Below are 18,806 nucleotides of genomic sequence, written 5' to 3' on the forward strand. Positions count from 1 at the left end.
GCAGTCGGTGGTGGAGAGCACCTGAGAAGATCTAATGGGCGAGGAATATCCAGAAACAACACCCCCCCCCCCTGTATGGCACCGGTGGGTGAGAGCTGCTGGTGCCAAGAGGGGACGACGACGAGAGAAACGAAGGAGACAGACGCCCAGTATGGGTGCTTACAGAGACCTGAAGAACTTGAGAGGGGGCGAGAACTATGAATTACTGGCAGAAACATCATGGCCAATGAGACCGGGGTTATTGTGTATCGTTTTAATCCCTGCTTTTGTCATCAATTGTCATAAACTGTCACCCTCCCCCACCATTTCTTCTCACTTTTTTCCCCATTTCCTCAACTACAGTACTGTACTATTAAGATCATAGAAGAACTGCGCCCCTAGTGGCAAGACCATAGACTATAGTAAAAACAGCAAACTTTAAGACTAACTATATGGAAGATCTATAGAGGACTCGGACCTGGACTGGTTGATTGGCTGATGATTGCTATTAATTAAGATCTTATTTCGTATTCTATATTTTTATACTATTTTATTAACTTTCTAATCTTATTAACTTATTTATAAGGATAATTTTAATGTTTTAGTGTTTTAATCTTTATTACTGCTATTTTATACTGTTATTGATTTAATTGTTTTTTAAAATATTGGGTGGGCTAAGTAATGGATGACTGGGATAAATATGCTTGTGGGTATGAATGGAATGATTGGTATAACTGGGTTGGGGGAGGGGGTTATGGTATGGATGAGTTGGCTGATAGTGGTGTGAATGATAGATTTGGCCCACCTGACGCTCGGGAGACAGGAGAGGAGGGGGCACCGATCTCTGGGGTGGCAGAGGGTCGGAATATCCCTGTGTTGCTGGGGAGAGGCAGATATGGCGGGGGCCAAAGAGCTAGCCGTTCCAGGGGAACGAGGGACCGTTGCTTATTAACAGTCCCCTGTTCCGGCTCTGTGAGCCCAATCTTGGGTACTGATGATGGGTGTAACTCTGGCCCTGGACTCAGGTTGCTGCTGCTTAATGCCAGGTCGGTGGTAAATAAAGCTCTCCTCATCCGGGATTTGATCCTGGATGAGGAGGCCGACCTGGCATGTATGACTGAAACCTGGCTGGGCCCGGAGGGAGGTGTCCCTCTCTCCGAAATTTGCCCAGCCGGGTTTCAGATATGGCAGCAACCTCGACCCCAGGGAAGGGGGGGAGGAGTGGCTATTGTAGCCAGGGAGAGCCTTTGCCTGCGTAGACTCATTGCTCCGGAAATTGCGGGTTGCGAGTCTCTCTTGATGAAATTGGACTTAGGGGTTCAGGTGGCTTATTTCTCACGTACCTGCCTCCCAGCTGCGTGTCTAAAGCCCTGCCTGTGCTACTCGAGGAGGTAGCCGGGCTGGCGGTGGAGTTCCCCGGACTTATAGTCCTGGGGGACTTCAACCTGCCGTCGCTCGGCGAAACCTCTGGGTTGGCACAGGAGTTCATGGCCACCATGACAGCCGTGGACCTGACTCAAGTAGTACAGGGTCCGACTCATGAGAGAGGGCACGCACCTGACATGGTATTCCTTTCCGAGCAATTGAGTAATGGTCTGAGACTAAGGGGCTTAGAAGCATTGCCTTTGTCATGGTCAGACCATTTTCTACTACGGCTTGACTTCCTGGCTCCAATCCTCCCCCGCAGGGAGGCGGAACCAATGAAGATGTTCCGCCCCAGACGCCTGATGGACCCAGAGGGCTTTCAGACGGCGCTTGGGGTTATTCCAGAGGCACTCGTCCACAGTTCGGCAGAGTCTCTCGCGGAGGCCTGGAATACGGCTGCTGCGGAGGCTCTAGACCGGATTGCGCCTTTGCGACCTCTCCGAGGCGTTAGACCCCGTAGAGCCCCATGGTTCAACGAGGAGCTCCGGGAGTTGAAGCGCCAAAAGAGACGTCTAGAGAAGCGATGGAGGAAGAGTAGGTCTGAATCCGACCGAACACTTGTAAGAGCTTTTATTAAGACTTACAAAGTGGCGCTCAAGGCGGCAAGATGCGCGTACCATGCCGCCTTGATTGCATCAGCGGAATCCCGCCCGGCCGCTCTGTTTAGGGTGACCCGCTCCCTTCTTAATCAGGGGGGAGTTGGGGAGCCCTTGCAGAGTAGTGCCGAGGACTTTAACACGTTTTTCGCTGATAAAGTCGCTCGGATTCGAGCCGACCTCGACTCCAATTGTAAAACAGAGTCGACTGACAACGAGTCAGTCGAGGTGACTGGGGCACGTACTTGTCCACCTGTCTGGGGAGAGTTTGATCTGGTGACACCTGATGAAGTGGACAAGGCCATTGGAGCTGTGAGTTCCGCCACCTGTTTACTGGATCCGTGTCCCTCCTGGTTGGTTTCGGCCAGCAGGGAGGTGACACGGAGCTGGGCCCAGGAGATTACCAACGCTTCCTTGGGGAGGGGAGTTTTTCCATCACTCTATAAAGAAGCGCTTGTGCGCCCCCTCCTCAAGAAGCCCTCCCTGGACCCAGCTGTGCTTAACAACTATCGTCCAGTCTCCAACCTTCCCTTTATGGGGAAGGTTGTTGAGAAGGTGGTGGCACTCCAGCTCCAGCGGTCCTTGGAAGAAGCCGATTATCTAGGTCCCCAGCAGTCGGGTTTCAGGCCCGGTTACAGCACGGAAACCGCTTTGGTCGCGTTGATGGATGATCTCTGGCGGGCCCGGGACAGGGGTTTATCCTCTGTCCTGGTGCTCCTTGACCTCTCAGCAGCTTTCGATACCATCGACCATGGTATCCTTCTGCGCCGGCTGGAGGGGTTGGGGGTGGGAGGCACTGTCCTTCAGTGGTTCTCCTACCTCTCTGGCCGGTCCCAGTCGGTGTTGGTGGGGGGTCAGAGGTCGACTCCTAGGTTTCTCCCTTGTGGGGTGCCTCAGGGGTCGGTGCTCTCCCCCCTGCTATTTAATATCTACATGAAACCGCTGGGCGAGATCATCCAAGGACATGGGGTGAGGTATCATCAATATGCGGATGATACCCAGCTTTACATCTCCACCCCATGCCCAGTCAACGAAGCGGTGGAAGTGATGTGCCGGTGCCTGGACGCTGTTGGGGCCTGGATGGGTGTCAACAGACTCAAGCTCAACCCGGATAAGACGGAGTGGCTGTGGGTTTTGCCTCCCAAGGACAATCCCATCTGTCCGTCCATTACCCTGGGGGGGGAGTTATTGACCCCCTCAGAGAGGGTCCGCAACTTGGGCGTCCTCCTCGATCCACAGCTCACATTAGAACAACATCTCTCAGCTGTGGCGAGGGGGGCGTTTGCCCAGGTTCGCCTGGTGCACCAGTTGCGGCCCTATTTGGACCGGGACTCACTACTCACAGTCACTCATGCCCTCATCACCTCAAGGTTCGACTACTGTAATGCTCTCTACATGGGGCTACCTTTGAAAAGTGTTCGGAAACTTCAGATCGTGCAAAATGCAGCTGCGAGAGCAGTCATGGGCTTACCTAGGTATGCCCATGTTTCACCATCACTCCGCAGTCTGCATTGGCTGCCGATCAGTTTCCGGTCACAATTCAAAGTGTTGGTTATGACCTTTAAAGCCCTTCATGGCATTGGACCAGAATATCTCCGAGACCGCCTCCTGCCGCACGAATCCCAGCGACCGATTAGGTCCCACAGAGTGGGCCTACTCCGGGTCCCGTCAACTAAACAATGTCGGTTGGCGGGCCCCAGGGGAAGAGCCTTCTCTGTGGCGGCACCGGCCCTCTGGAACCAACTCCCCCCGGAGATTAGAACTGCCCCTACTCTTCCTGCCTTCCGTAAACTCCTTAAAACCCACCTCTGCCGTCAGGCATGGGGGAACTGAAACATCTCCCCCGGGCACGTTTAACTTATGCATGGTGTGTCTGTGTGTGTGTCTGTTAGTATCTGGGTTTTTTTAAATATTTAAATATCTTAAATCTGTCTGATTACTATGATTTGTTTTACATGCTGTGAGCCGCCCCGAGTCTTCGGAGAGGGGCGGCATACAAATCCAAGTAATAAATAAAATAAATAAATAAATAAACATCCTGAGGTAAATCTCAAACAGCCTCCAGAAAAAAAAGGAGAAAGGGGAAACGCCCCCTTTCCATCTTCAGCAACCAATCAGAGCACAGATCCCCTCAGGCAGGAGCCGGCCCTGGCTCCCTCACAATGGGGAGTTTCCTTCTCCAGCCATTAAATTCAGTATCTTCACATTTGAAGTATCCAAAAGAAACAGAGCTAAGATGACTTTGCTTTTGTCCCTTAGATTGAATTGTCCGGCTGGGATGGTTTTTAAAATGTATCTTGCACTGTGCTAAAAAGAAGTCAACGTCCTTTTCTTCTTTTTCCCCTTGTCCCTCTCAGGCCTCCTTCTCCCTCCCTTTCTCCTGCCCTCAATGTCTGGTTTGTATTTTTCCTTGTGTTTTGTACACTAAATAAATGAATAAGCTCTGGACACTACAAGAAAGGCAGAGAAAAGTAGCAAAGATGGAGGCTAAAATTATTTATCTATTTTAATTCATTTTATTGCCTGTATAGGCTACGCAACTCCTGACAGGCTCTGGGTGGCCTACACAAATAAAACCATAGACACCGATTTAAATCCCCTTCCAAACCTAATATCTCTGGGGCTGCCACAAAGATTTCTTTTCTCTTCTATCCTTTTTCCTTCTATACCATTCTCTCCTCTAGACAAAGAAGAGGCTGAATGAAAGAGATGGAGGGGCAGGAGAAACCGCTCTAGAAACGCAACGGAAGAAAGACCACAACCTCCTTCACTGCCTTTGGGTCAATAGAGACTCCGAAGCCTTGGTCTGACAGGGAGCCACCGAAAGGGGCCTTTCTCCTCCGACACCCAAGCCCATCATCCCCGCCCTCTCCCCCCTCCCACCAGCTCCTCTTTCCCGCCCTTTCTGGCACCCAAGTATTTCACCCCCAATCCGCCAGGAGACGCCCTCTGCCAAGGGAAGGGAATACAGTATAGCGGGATTGGCCTCACTGGAGGGAAAACGTCACAAGGGGCTTTTCTGAGGAGTCTTGCGAAGGAAGTGACATCAGTGTCCTCTGCCAGTCTAGGAAGCCACACTCGCTCTCCTTATCCCGTGGGGCTCCACCTGAGACCGGGAGCCTGCGGGAGGTGGTGGAAGGACATCCAGACGCGCCCGAGGTGAGAGTGGGGGCTCTTCCCAAGTCCCATGCTCCCCAGCGGCCCTCCCCCTGCAGGGAGAAGCGGAAAAAGCGGGGATGCCGGGAAGTGGGGGGAGATTCGGGGAAGGGCCCAAGTTGGTGAAGGAAGAGGGGGCCTTGGAGGAGGAGGCGGGATTCGCACCAGGCTCCCGGAGGGGGAGAGAAGGGGGCGGGTTCTGTAGCTGCCTCCTTGTTTATTTATTTTATTTATTTATTTTTTATTGATTGATTGATTGGATTTGTATGCCGCCCCTCTCGGTAGACTCGGGGCAGCTCACAACAGTAATACAAAACAGCATGTAAATCCAATACTAAAAAACCCTTATTTGTAAAACCAAAAATACATACAAACATAAGAAATAATATGTTCCCGGCCCTGCTCGGGGGACCTGGGCCCTGCGCTGGGACGAGCCTCTTGGGGCTCCGGGCAGGTTGGGTGGAGGTCGCTCAGGGGCTGAATCCCACCTTCTCATTCTGGGCCTTTGTTTTTCCTTCCTCAGAGACAGAAACCGGAAGCCATTTGTGGTCTTTGCAAGGCCACATTTTCTCCTGCGGGAAGAAAAAAAGAGCGGAATCACCTGGAGGGATCCGTCCTGTGTTCCCAGAAATGGTCCCGTGAAGGAAAAGGCGACTGGAGACCAACAAGAGTCCTTGGACCCCTTTGGAGTTGCTCTGCAGGACAGAGAAAGGATGGAGACCCCACCTGTTGCAAAGGGGGGAACCGGAAAAGGCCCTGCAGCCGCTCAGCCTGGGAAGGGGGGAAAGTTCTGGACAATACCTGGGCAGAAGATCCTGGAGGAAGAATCCATCCTCTCTTCAGAAGTTCAACCCTGGAACTCCATCCAATACCAGGAGGCTGAGGGTCCCCGAGGACTTTGCAGCCGACTCCATGACTTTTGCAGGCGATGGCTGAGGCCAGAGAAGCACACGAAAGCCCAGATGCTGGACCTGGTGGTTCTGGAGCATCTCCTGTCCCTTCTGCCCCCAGAAATGGAGGGCTGGGTGCGGGAGTGTGAAGCAGAGACCAGCTCCCAGGCGGTGGCCCTGGCGGAAGGCCTCCTCCTGAGCCAGGCGGAGGAGAAGAAGGAAACCAATGATGTGGAGGGAAAGAAGAATCCATCAGATCCCGCTCATGAGCCATTCTTCTGGAGGATCCCTTGGGAAGATCCAAACCAGGAGACCTCGGAAGGTAATGGGAGATGATCCGATGACCCATCTGTCTTACCTTTGCTCTCTCCTTTTCTATAGAAGACCTCCTCCTATTTTGTTCATGATGCATTTTGAAATTATTCCTTACAGAGAAAGAAAGAATGAAGCTCTCTGGTTTTTATGAAGGAGGTCAAACAGCGGTTGAACTTCCAAATCAAGTAAGAAAGAGAAAAGATACTAGATTTGTTTTCTCCCTTCAGGAAGTGAAGCAAATTTGAAGAGCGCTCTCTCTCCTTCTATCCCCCTCCCCCCCCCGTTTGGCCAGGACTATTTTTGTGTCCTTCCACAACATGGAGAGCAAAATAGCAGGTTCACGTTTTACTAGCTTTTATGTATCTTTTGTGTTCTTTTTATTCCTATTTCTTCACTCAATCCACCTGTGCCCTTGTGCCCATATTTCGTAGTACTCAGAAACTTTTTGGCCCCTTAATTCCACCATCTGTTTGTCCATTTCGGAACAATTATATATTTTGTTAATTACTACTTTTTTGGGGTGGTGGTTCTGTATTTTTCCAATATTGGGCGAAAGTCATTCTGGCTGCAGTCGTGATATGTAATATTAAGTATTTTTTTTGCTTTAGTTTATTTCCTTTTAAATATTCCCAATAAGAATAATTCCTGCAAGAATTCTATCTTTATTTGTGTGATCTCTTGTAACGATGTGTGGATTTTGGTCCAGGATTTTTTTGTCTCAGAGCTTGACCACCACATATGGAAGAAGATTCCATTATTATTATTTTTATACTGCCAATAATTTGGGCTCAATTTTGGATATATTTTAGCTACTTGGGTCGGTGCTAAATACCATCGATAACACATTTTATAGTAATTTTCCTTATAAGATACTGATTTTGATATTTTAAAATTTCAATTCCATATTTGTTCCCAGCCTGCCAAGTGAATATTATAACCAATGTTCTGTGCCCATGTCACCATAGGTGCTTTTACTACATCTGCGTGTCTTTCATATTGTAGCAAGTAAGTATATAGTTTGGAAATGATTTTACTTTCAGGGCCAGTTGAAAGTTTCTCTAATATACTTGATGTTGTGCTTCTCCCATATTCCCTCATGTCCTTTTAGTACCTGGATTGTATCTGGCTGTATACTATTTTTTGTATTTTATCTTAAGATGGATTTATGTTTATCCCAGGCATGTTTAAATTCAGTTACTGTGGATTTACCAACCATGTCTGCTGGACGTTTGTTCCAAGGATCTACTACTCTTTCAGTCAAATAATATTTTCTCATGTTGCTTTTGATCTTTCCCCCAACTAACTTCAGATTGTGTCCCCTTGTTCTTGTGTTCACCTTCTTATTAAAAGCACTTCACCCCTGAACCTTATTTAACCCTTTGACATATTTAAATGTTTCGATCATGTCCCCCCTTTTCCTTCTGTCCTCCAGACCAGTCATTTTCAACCTGTTTTGAACCGAGGCACATTTTTTACATTTACAAAATCCTGGGGCAGACCACCAACAAATATGACACAAAATGACACTCTAAGACGCTCTCTCTTTTCCCATCTCTGTCTCCTCCACCCCTTGTGAGTGTGTGTAAACACACTCTTGAACCCTTTCCAAAAACAGGTGAAGGCTGGGGCTTTTTCTCTCTTATTCTTTGGGTGCTTTTTATCATATGCATTAAATCAAGAGTCACTTCTCTCTCTATCTTTTGTTTCTCTCTTTTTCCTCACATTCTCTGCCTCAATCATTTTCTCATTTCACTTTTTTCTCCCCCTTTTGCTCTCATTTCTCTCTGTCTGTCTCTCTCTCTTTCTCTCTTGCTTTCTCTCTCTCTCTTGCTTTCTTTCTCACATACAGTCTTTCTCTCTCTCTTGCTTTCCTTCTGTCTCTTTCTCTCTCTCTTGCTGTCTTTCTCTCTTGCTTTCTTTCTCACACACACTTTCTCTCTTTCTCTCTCTCTTGCTTTCCTTCTATCTCTTTCTCTCTCTTAATAATAAATAATAATAATAATTTATTAGATTTGTATGCTGCCCCTCTCCGAGGACTCGGAGCGGCTCACAACAATAAAACATCATATACAAATCCAATGTTAAAACAGTCTTTAAAAAACCCCTATTAAAACAGTCATACAGCCCAAACACACCATCCATAATGTCAAGGCAGCTAAGGATATATCAATTCCTACATGCCTGGTGACATAGATGAGTTTTCAAAAGTTTGCGAAAGCCAAGGAGGGTGGGGGTAGTCCTAATCTCTGGGGGGAGCTGATTGCAGAGGACTGGGGCCGCCAGAGGGAAGGCTCTTCCCCTAGGTCCCGCCAGATGGCATTGTTTCGTCAACGGGACTCGGAGAAGGCCAACTCTGTGGGATCTAATTGGTTGCTGGGATTCGTGCGGCCACAGGCGGTTCCGGAGGTATTCTGGTCCGATAGGGCTTTATGGGTCATAACCAACACTTTGAATGAAACCGGAAAATGATCGGCAGCCAGTGCAGGCTGCGGAGCGATGACAATGCTTTCTCTTTCTTTCTTTCTTTCTCTCTCTTTCTCTCTTGCTTTTTCTCACTCTCCTGCTTTCTTTCTCTCTCTTTCTTTCTCTTTTCTTCTCTCTCTCTTGCTTTCTTGCTCTCTCTCGGTTTCTTTTTCTCTCTCTTTTGCTTTCTTTCTCTCTCTTGCTTTCCTTCTCTCTCTTTCTTGCTTTCCTTCTCTCTCTTGCTTCATTTCTCTCTCTCTCTTGTTTTTTCTTTCTCTCTTTTTCTTTCTCTCTCTCTTGCTTTCCTTCTCTCACTTTCTCCCACTGTTGCTTCCTTTCTCTCTCTCTTGCTTTCCTTCTCTCTCTTTCTCCCTCTGTTGCTTCCTTTCTCTCTCTCTTCTTTCTCTTTCTTTCTCTCTCTCTCTCTTGCTTTCTTTCTCTTTCTCTTTTCCTTTCTTTCTCTCTCTTGCTTTCTTTCTCTCTCTTTTGCTTTCTTTCTCTCTTTCTTGCTTTCTTTCTCTCTCTTGCTTTCTCTCTATTTCTCTCTTGATTGCTTTCTCTTTCTCTCTTGCTTTTTTCTCTCTCTCTGTCTTGCTTTCTTTCTCTTTCTCTCTCTGATGCTTTCCCTCTCTCTCTCTCTTGCTTTCTGTCTCTGTCTCTTGCTTTCTTTCTGTCGATCTCTTTCTCTCTCATACACCACGCAGGCAACACATTAACCACGGGGTGGCGGCAGGATGCTCGGCTGCGAGTGGCTCCAGGGTGGAGGCACCGACGGGGGCAGCTGGACTTATTGCTGGATGCCGTAGATGCTGACACTGCGCTGGGCATGGGCGTGGGGCTGGCACCTCCAGCCCAGCCAGTGGGCTAGTGCCAGCCCTGTGCCCATGCCCAGCACAGCACCAGCATGTACAGCATCCAACTGCCATTGTCGGTGCCTCCACCCTGGAGCTCCCACTTGCAGCCGCTGTCCCGTGACTACTGCCCAGTGCCGCTGCTACCGGCACCCTCCTGCTCCCGCTACCGGCACCCGCCCGTGAGGCACCAAAGCTCACTTGCCGGTGCCGCCAGGGAAGCTCCAGCCAGCTGGGGCGGTGCAGCTGCCGGTGCCTCCACCCTGGAGTTCCTGCTCGCAGCCGCCGTCCTGCGGCTACTGCCGAGTGCCGCTGCTGCCAGTGCCCTCCTGCTGCTGGCAAATTTTCCTGTTCTGTTCTTTTTTCTGTGTTCAGGAGAGTCCTGTGTCCTTCGGGGAGGTGGCTGTGTCTTTCTCTGAGGAAGAATGGTCTCAGCTGGATCCTGACCAGAAAGCGCTGCATTCGGAAGTCATGCTGGAAAACCATAGGAACGTGGTCTCTCTGGGTAAGAGTTTTCTAATCGCCAATCAGAGTTCAAGAGATTAAAAAAAACCCCACTATTATGAGAGATCGTCTCCAGGGAGGGAGAAGGAAAGGATGTGGCCTTCTGGTGCTCCAAGGAAGGAAAGAATCAATGTCTCTTTGCTTAGATGTTTTCTGTGCATTTCTTCTCTGTAGTTTCCATTTCTATTTGAACGTATTTGTAGGAGCCGAAAAGAACAAAGTGGGCCTTTATGTATCCTAGGGAGGTCATGTGAGAGGAGTGTATTGTCCTTTGTCCTATGAAACCTCCAAAATTGTGTGGGAACAGAACTTTCACCCTCAGCCCATGGAAGAGCATTCTCTCAATCCAATTCAACAACAAAACCCTCCTGCAGTGTCACTGAGAGCATCCTAGGGTACAGGACATCCTTGAGTTACAACAGTTTCCTTAGTGACCATTCCAGGTTATGAGCAGCCCTCCCCTAAGTACGTGGGATCCAGTCCCGAAATTATGAGTGTTGCAGCATCATGGCAATAGTGCATACTTATGAATGACAGCAGAGGGGCTGCAACATTTGCCCTCCATATTCCCCCACCCCTCCCACCATTGTCTGGTTCCAGAAGAGCATTAGGAGAATGGAAGCTTTGTACACTCTCATGACTCATGAATATAGAAATCATCATGTTTATGTCACACCAGTGCAAGCATGCAAACATATAACCTAGTGACATTTTGGAGAAATTCTGAAGGAATTTCACTTGGCTTTCTATCCTTTTTCTCTAACCTAATTATCATTTTCATTTCCCTTTTGTTTTGAAGGTAAAGATCAAGATTCCTGTGAACTGTTCCAACTGATCAATGCTGAAGATGGAAATGAGAAGTTTGGAATTCGAATGGAATTAGAAAGCCGTGTGAGAAACCAGTCAAAGAGCTGGAATCAGGAAAGCTCATCTTCCACTGATGCTCTGATTCAAGATTCTCTTGCCCAACAAGAGAAAATAAGGAATAAATATATTGGGAAAAGTGTGAAGCTAACCAAAGCTAAAGTACAAATAAATGAATACTCTTTAACCCAAAACAAAGGAGAAGATGGTAGAAAAAGAAACAACAGACAAAATTACAATGGGACATCCATTCATTTTCATGGAAATAACTATCTTACATCTGAAAAAGTGATTGACACAAAAGAGAAGCCGCATAAATGCATGGAGTGTGGAAAGACCTTTGCTCAAAGATGTGGTCTTACTACCCACAAGGTGATCCATACAGGGGAGAAGCTGTATAAATGCATTGAGTGTGGAAAGACATTTGGTGAAAAAAGTCATGTTGTTTGCCATAAGATGATTCACACAGGGGAGAAGCCGTATAAATGCATGGAATGTGCAAAGACCTTTGCTCAAAGAAGTCCTCTTATTTCCCATAAAAGGATCCACACAGGGGAGAGGCTGTATAAATGCATGGAGTGTGGAAAGACCTTTGCTCGAAGAAGTAATCTTACTTCCCACAAGATGATCCACACAGGGAAGACCCCGTATAAATGCATGGAATGTGGAAAGTCCTTTGCTCAAAGAAGTTATCTTACTACCCACAAGGTGATCCACATAGGGGAGAAGCTGTATAAATGCATTGAGTGTGGAAAGGCCTTTGCTAAAAGAAGTCCTCTTATTTCCCACAAAAGGATCCACACAGGGGAAAAACCATATAAATGCATGGAGTGTGGAAAGACGTTTGCTCGCAGAAGTAGTCTTATTTCCCATAAAAGGATCCACACAGGGGAGAAGCCGTATAAATGCATGGAGTGTGGAAAGACCTTTGCTCAAAGAAGTCCTCTAATTTCCCATAAAAGGATCCACACAGGGGAGAAGCCGTATAAATGCATGGAGTGTGGAAAGACCTTTGCTCATAGCAACACACTTACTTCCCATAAAAGGATCCACACAGGGGAGAGGCCATATAAATGCATGGAGTGTGGAAAGACCTTTGCTCGAAGAAGTAATCTTACTTCCCACAAGATGATCCACACAGGGGAGAAGCCGTATAAATGCATGGAGTGTGGAAAGACCTTTGCTCAAAGACGTGATCTTATTTCCCATGAAAGGATCCACACAGGGGAGAGGCCATATAAATGCATGGAGTGTGGAAAGGCCTTTGCTCAAAGTGGTCATCTTATTTCCCATAAAAGGATCCACACAGGGGAGAAGCCGTATAAATGCATGGAGTGTGGAAATGCTTTTCCTCAAAGACGTGATCTTATTTCCCATAAAAGTATCCACACGGGGGAAAAACCATATAAATGCATGGAGTGTGGAAAGACGTTTGCTCAAAGAAGTCCTCTTATTTCCCATAAAAGGATCCACACAGGGGAGAAGCCGTATAAATGCATGGAGTGTGGAAAGACCTTTGCTCAAAGAAGTCCTCTAATTTCCCATAAAAGGATCCACACAGGGGAGAAGCCGTATAAATGCATGGAGTGTGGAAAGACCTTTGGTCATAGCAACACACTTACTTCCCATAAAAGGATCCACACAGGGGAGAGGCCATATAAATGCATGGAGTGTGGAAAGACCTTTGCTCGAAGAAGTAATCTTACTTCCCACAAGATGATCCACACAGGGGAGAAGCCGTATAAATGCATGGAGTGTGGAAAGACCTTTGCTCAAAGACGTGATCTTATTTCCCATGAAAGGATCCACACAGGGGAGAGGCCATATAAATGCATGGAGTGTGGAAAGGCCTTTGCTCAAAGTGGTCATCTTATTTCCCATAAAAGGATCCACACAGGGGAGAAGCCGTATAAATGCATGGAGTGTGGAAAGGCCTTTGCTCAAAGAAGTGATCTTATTTCCCATAAAAGTATCCACACAGGGGAGAGGCCATATAAATGCATGGAGTGTGGAAAGACCTTTGCTCAATGTGGTCATCTTATTTCCCATGAAAGGATCCACAAGAGTAAAGCCGTATAAATTCATGGAGTATGAAAAAACCCTCTTACTTTCCCTAGAATGATCCACACGTAGGACAAGCCGTTTAAATCCATGGAGTGTGGAAAGATCTTTGCTCAGAATGGTCACCTATGTTCTCATAAAAGGATACATGTTCAGGAGAAACTATATAGCTATAGGAATTCTACTTACATTTATATACTACTCCACAGTGCTTTACCACTTATATCTGAGCAGTTTACAAAGTCAGCATATGAAAGGCTGAATCAACTATTAAAAGCAATCTATAGCAGTTGAAGATGTTTTCAATAAAATGTCGAATTGAAAGTTTTCAATTTTCATTTATTTAAAAATGCTCCATCCATTTTGTTGCTCAAATATGATTTCCCATCCAGAATTTGCATTTCTTGCTCAAACAGTCAGTCACGATTTTCATTTTGTAAACGTACTGGGGAGGACCAGGGGAGACATGATAGCAGTGTTCCAATATCTAAGAGGTTGCCACAGAGAAGGAGTCAACCTATTCTGCAAAGCACCTGAGGGTAGAATAAGAAGCAATGGGTGGAAACTAAGCAAGGAGAGAAGCAACTTAGAACTGAGGAGAAGCACCGCTGCCCGGCTGTCATCTTTTGAAACAGCCGGGGGGGTTCTCATTGTCCTCCTGAACTCGAACGCCAAACCCAAACTTCTGGGTTCGGCGTTAAGGAGGCCGCCAAGGCCTCCGGCTGTTTCAAAAGATGACAGCCGGGCGGTGGGGCTTCTCTGCGGCCTCCCGAACCCAAACTTTTGCTGAACTTCCGGGTTCGGCATTCGGGAGGCCGTCGAGAAGCCCCGCCGCCCGGCTGTCGTCTTTTGAAACAGCCGGAGGCCTTGGCGGCCTCCTTAATGCCGAACCCAGAAGTTTGGGTTTGGCGTTCGAGTTCAGGAGGACACTGAGAACCCCTCCGGCTGTTTCAAAAGATGACAGCCGGGCAGCGGGGCTTCTCAGCGGCCTCCTGAACCCGAACTTTTGCCGAACCTCCGGGTTCGGTGTTTGGGGGCCATGGAGAAGCCCCGCCACCCAGCTGTTGTCTTTTGAAACAGCCGGGGGACTTCTCGGCGGCCTCCCGAACGCTGAACCCAGAAGTTCGGGTTTGGCGTTCGGGTTCAGGAGGACGCTGGGAAGCCCCCTGGCTGTTTCAAAAAGCGACAGCCGGGCGGTGGGAACGGGTTCATAAGATGGAAAACGTTTGTAAGAAGAGGCAAAAAATATCCGAACCCGGAGTTCGTATCTCCGGTTGTTGGCAAGGGGTTCGTATCATGAGGTACCACTGTATTTCACTAATTTCTCTAGCTGCTTCTCCTCAATTCTGCTGTTCCCTGGGATTGCGATGTCGATGATCCATACTTTCTTTTTCTCCACCATCAGGATGTTTGGTGTGTTATCCTTCAGAATCCAGTCAGATCCTATTGTTGTTGTTGTTGTTATTATTATTATTATTAAATGGAGGGAACCTTCTGTCTCTGCCCTGAACTCCCCTTGAGCCGCGGCCACCCCAGCCACTCTCAGTTTCCTTCTCTCCCCCAACTCTCCCTCCTGCTTCAGATGATGTCACAAAGGGCTCTGCCCGGAGACTGATGACGCTACAGCAAGGAGACTTCCCATTGGTCCTGCCTCACTTTCTGGCGACTCCCATCTCAAAAAGAGGAGAAAAACCCTTCCTCCCCTCAACAACCCTATTCCTCTTTTGGGACTGGAGACATCTGGCCCACTCATACACACACACACACATGCGTGTGCTCATTGAATGGGAAGATTCTGCTGTAGGAGGAGATGCTGCCCTGGTTGATAAGGGTGGGGGAGGGGTAATCCCGCAGCCAGTGAGGACTTCTGGGTCACATACACACCCACCTATTCAATGTGTGGGGAGTCACAAAAAAACCAGCCAGACCAGGAGAGGGCTGCTTCACTTCAGGACAGAAAAAGCTGATTACCCCCCTTAAAATATACGTCACCCTTGCTTGGAACATCTAGAGGAACCGGCCCCTCCCAATTTCTTGCCCCTTTCTTTCTGTGGGTCAGGGGATCCTCCTTTCCCCTTCAAAGCAGCCCCAAATGGAGACCCCAAATTAAAGTCTGGCCACTTCTCCTCCTCTTCCCACTCCTTGATGTGGATAACTTCATTAGGGTTTGGACTAGATGACCTCCAAGGTCCCCAACTCTGTTAATCTGTTATCTTGCCACAAACTCAAGCAATAGAAGAATATGTAGAGAAAAATATAAAGTGACATGTTGCAATCAATTAACCCGGTATAAAAGAGCAGATGTGGAGCTTTCCCTGAGAAATCTGCCTGTTTCAGCTGTGGAAGACTCAGCCGCCCCAAACCCAAACGCTCCTTGTTACTTTCCAACTCAAACTCCCGGAGGAACAGAACACAGATCCCACGAAAGCCTTCACTTCTCCACACCCCAAAAGAAACCGAGTAGAAAGCAATAACACCCCATGTCTGGGTTTCCCCCCGCCCCAGAAGGAGGCTGCCGGGTGACAGCCGCAGGCAAAGCGACGCCTGGCTTGGCTTAACGGGAAGAAGAAATGGATTATTGCTGCCATCGGCGGCCCAAATGGCCGTGGCGCTTGCAAGGGGGAAGGACCCGTGAGAGGCTGGACAAAAGACTCCTCTGGATAACTGGACGTCACAGAAATGGCCCAAAATTTCTTTGTTCATCCAGCTCATTTCTCAGCTGCCCCATGGGGGGGGGATTATCCTCCAAAGTCCCAGAAGAAGATATAGTTTCTCCTGCCTGAGTAGGGGGCTGGACTAGAAGACCTCCAAGGTGTCAGGATTAGGCCTAACTTGATATAACATCCCAATGCAAGAGGAAGGACTGTAGTCATTGTAATGGCTATTATACGCAGAGAATGCTGAATCAATATGCTGCAACCTAATTGGCTGGTAAATATATAAAAATGTATGAAACATTTGCATAGGTGTGGTTGCTGTGGTAGTAGTGGTTGACTAGTTGTTATTATTGTTGTTGTTGTTATTATTATTATTATTATTATAATATTTGTATGCCACCCCTCTCCGCAGACTCGGTGCGGCTTACAGCAGTGATAAAACAATATACAATAGCAAATCTAATATTAAAGTCTAAAATATGTGCAATAACACCTTACCCCACTCCCAGAACATAATGGCCTGCCCATGTTTTGCTCTCCCCAGGCTCCTAGAAAAGCTCTGGAGCTTGGGAAGAGCCTCCCCCACCCCACCCAGAAGCTGAAAAAAGGCTGTTTCCCGACTCCCATTAAGCTCAGAAGGCTCGTAAATCAGCTGGCTGGCGCTCACCTGAGTTTGCGTCCTCACTAATATGGCTTCATGTGCCACCTGTGATATCACGGATATAGATGGTGATGGACATACGGTACTTGATTTATACCTTAAATCAGTGTTTCCAAAACTTTTGACATATGTGTACCCCTTCTATAATTTTCACAATGCTTAATACCCCACGTCAAAAAAAATGGATGTATTTTAATAACAATCAAAATATATTTATTTATTTTTACTTTTTTGGTACATACACAAAATAATAATACAGTAAATGAAAAATAAAATTATTCATAATAAAATGCAAATAAAGTTATATTATAAATAACAAGTTGTAGTGTGACTTATGTACAGTAAGATAGGGTATAGGTAATATTGTAAATAGAGAAGTAATTTTTGCTAAGAAGAAGTAAATATATTTTCTTTAGAACTCCTGCTGCAATGTGTTCATTCGAAGACTTCAGCTTCTTATCTATTGGTCTGTGACTGGCTGGTTGGGTTGGGTCAGCTTCCTCAAGTGCTGCCCTGACACAAGTTCCCTTTCAGCTCTGTTCTTAAGCAGCTTCCATTTTATTCCCTTCTTGGAAGTGGACCTTATTTTGCTTCCAACACTATTAGGAGAAAATGGAAACCCACGACTGGAAGATGCAACTGAAGAGATTAATGTGGAGGAAATATGCAGATGTTGTCCAAAGAAAGAGGGAGACACTGACACAAACTTGTAGCTTTATATCAACATACTGTAAATGTATTTAACATTCGCAGCAGAGAAGAGAGTCAGGAACATCCTGAGGTAAATCTGAAACAGCCTCCAGAAAAAAAAGGCAAGAAAGGGGAAACGCCCCCTTTCCACCCTCAGCAACCAATCAGAGCACAGATCCCCTCAGGCAGGAGCTGGCCCTCGCTCCCTCAGAATGGGGTGTTTCCTTCTCCAGCCATTAAATTCAGTATCTTCACATTTGAAGTATCCAAAAGAAACAGAGATAAGATGACTTTGCTTTTGTCCCTTAGATTGAATTGTCCGGCTGGGATGGTTTTTAAAATTTATCTTGCACTGTGCGAAAAAGAAGTCAACGTCCTTTTCTTCTTTTTCCCCTTGTCCCTCTCAGGCCTCCTTCTCCCTCCCTTTCTCCTGCCCTCAATGTCTGGTTTCTATTTTTCCTTGTGTTTTGTACAATAAATAAATGAATAAGCTCTCAAGAGTACAAAAAAGGCAGAGAAAAGCAACAAAGATGGAGGCTAAATTTATTTATTTATTTTAATTCAATTTATTGCATATATAGGCCACCCAACTCCTGACGGGCTCTGGGTGGCCTACACAAATAAAACAATACACAACCATTTAAATCCCCTTCAAAACATAATATCTCTGGGGCTGCCACCAAGATTCCTTTCCTCTTCTGCCCTTGTTCCTTCCATACCATTCTATCCTCGAAACAGAAGACCCTAGGAAAGCAGACTATCAATCCTGGGTCTAGAAAGCTTAGAACTACATCGCCTAAAACACGATCTACGCATTGCCCACAAGATCATATGCTGCAACTTTCTACCTGTCAATGACTACTTCAGCTTCAACCACAACAACACAAGAGCACGCAACAGATTCAAACTTAATATTAACCGCTCCAAACTTGACTGTAAAAAATACGACTTCAGCAACCGAGTTGTCGAAACGTGGAACTCATTACCGGACTCAGTAGTGTCAACCCCTAACCCCCAACATTTCTCCCTTAGACTCTCCACGACTGACCTCTCCAGGTTCCTTAGAGGTCAGTAAGGGCCGGGCATAAGTGCCCCAGTGGGCCTTCCGTCCCCTGTCCAATTGTCTGTCCTTATCTCATTTATTTTTTCTTCCTTTCATATATGTTCACCTACACTTTTATATCTTTTCTTCTATTCTTTTTACTTATATTATTACATATCTTCCTCTTCAATGTGTATTATGTATTGGACAAAATAAATAAATAAAATAAATATCCTATAGACAAAGAAGAGGCTGAATGAAAGAGACGGAGGTGCAGGAGAGAGAAGAAAGAATGAAACCGCTCTAGAAACGCCACAGAAGAAAGACCAAAACCTCCTTCACTGCCTTTGGGTTAATAGAGACTTCGAAGCCTTGGTCTGACAGGGAGCCACTGAAAGGGGCCTTTCTCCTCCTACTCCCAAGCCCATCATCCCCACCCTTTCCCTTCCCCACTCCCGTCAGCTCCTCTTTCCCGCCGTTTCTGGCACCCAGGTATTTTACCCGAAATCCACCAGGGGGCGCCCTCTGCCAAGGGAAGGGAACACAGCGGGAGTTGACCCACTGGAGGGAAAACGTCACAAGTGGCTTTTCTGAGGAGTCTGGCGAAGGAAGTGACATCACTGTCCCTTGCCAGTCTAGGAAGCCACACTCG

At 47.0% G+C, this 18,806-nt stretch overlaps 1 protein-coding gene across 2 annotated transcripts in view; it reads left to right on the plus strand.

Moving 5' to 3' along the window:
* Nucleotides 1–13,428, plus strand: part of LOC139162883 (zinc finger protein 208-like) — a 56,459-nt gene extending 43,031 nt beyond the window's left edge. The window contains exons 1-5 of one of the 2 annotated variants that reach the window (XM_070743777.1): nucleotides 5,053–5,159; nucleotides 5,680–6,368; nucleotides 6,479–6,546; nucleotides 10,051–10,180; nucleotides 10,979–13,428. In XM_070743777.1, coding sequence (XP_070599878.1) covers nucleotides 5,870–6,368; nucleotides 6,479–6,546; nucleotides 10,051–10,180; nucleotides 10,979–13,122 — 2,841 coding nt within the window. In that variant the 5' untranslated portion in view covers nucleotides 5,053–5,159; nucleotides 5,680–5,869 and the 3' untranslated portion in view covers nucleotides 13,123–13,428. Of the gene's footprint in view, nucleotides 1–5,052; nucleotides 5,160–5,679; nucleotides 6,369–6,478; nucleotides 6,547–10,050; nucleotides 10,181–10,978 lie in introns of those variants that run through there. The other variant, XM_070743778.1, reaches the window with a different exon arrangement.
* Nucleotides 13,429–18,806: the final 5,378 nt, after the last annotated feature.

This window comes from Erythrolamprus reginae, chromosome 2 (assembly GCF_031021105.1).
Source record: "Erythrolamprus reginae isolate rEryReg1 chromosome 2, rEryReg1.hap1, whole genome shotgun sequence".
Lineage (NCBI taxonomy): Eukaryota > Metazoa > Chordata > Lepidosauria > Squamata > Dipsadidae > Erythrolamprus > Erythrolamprus reginae.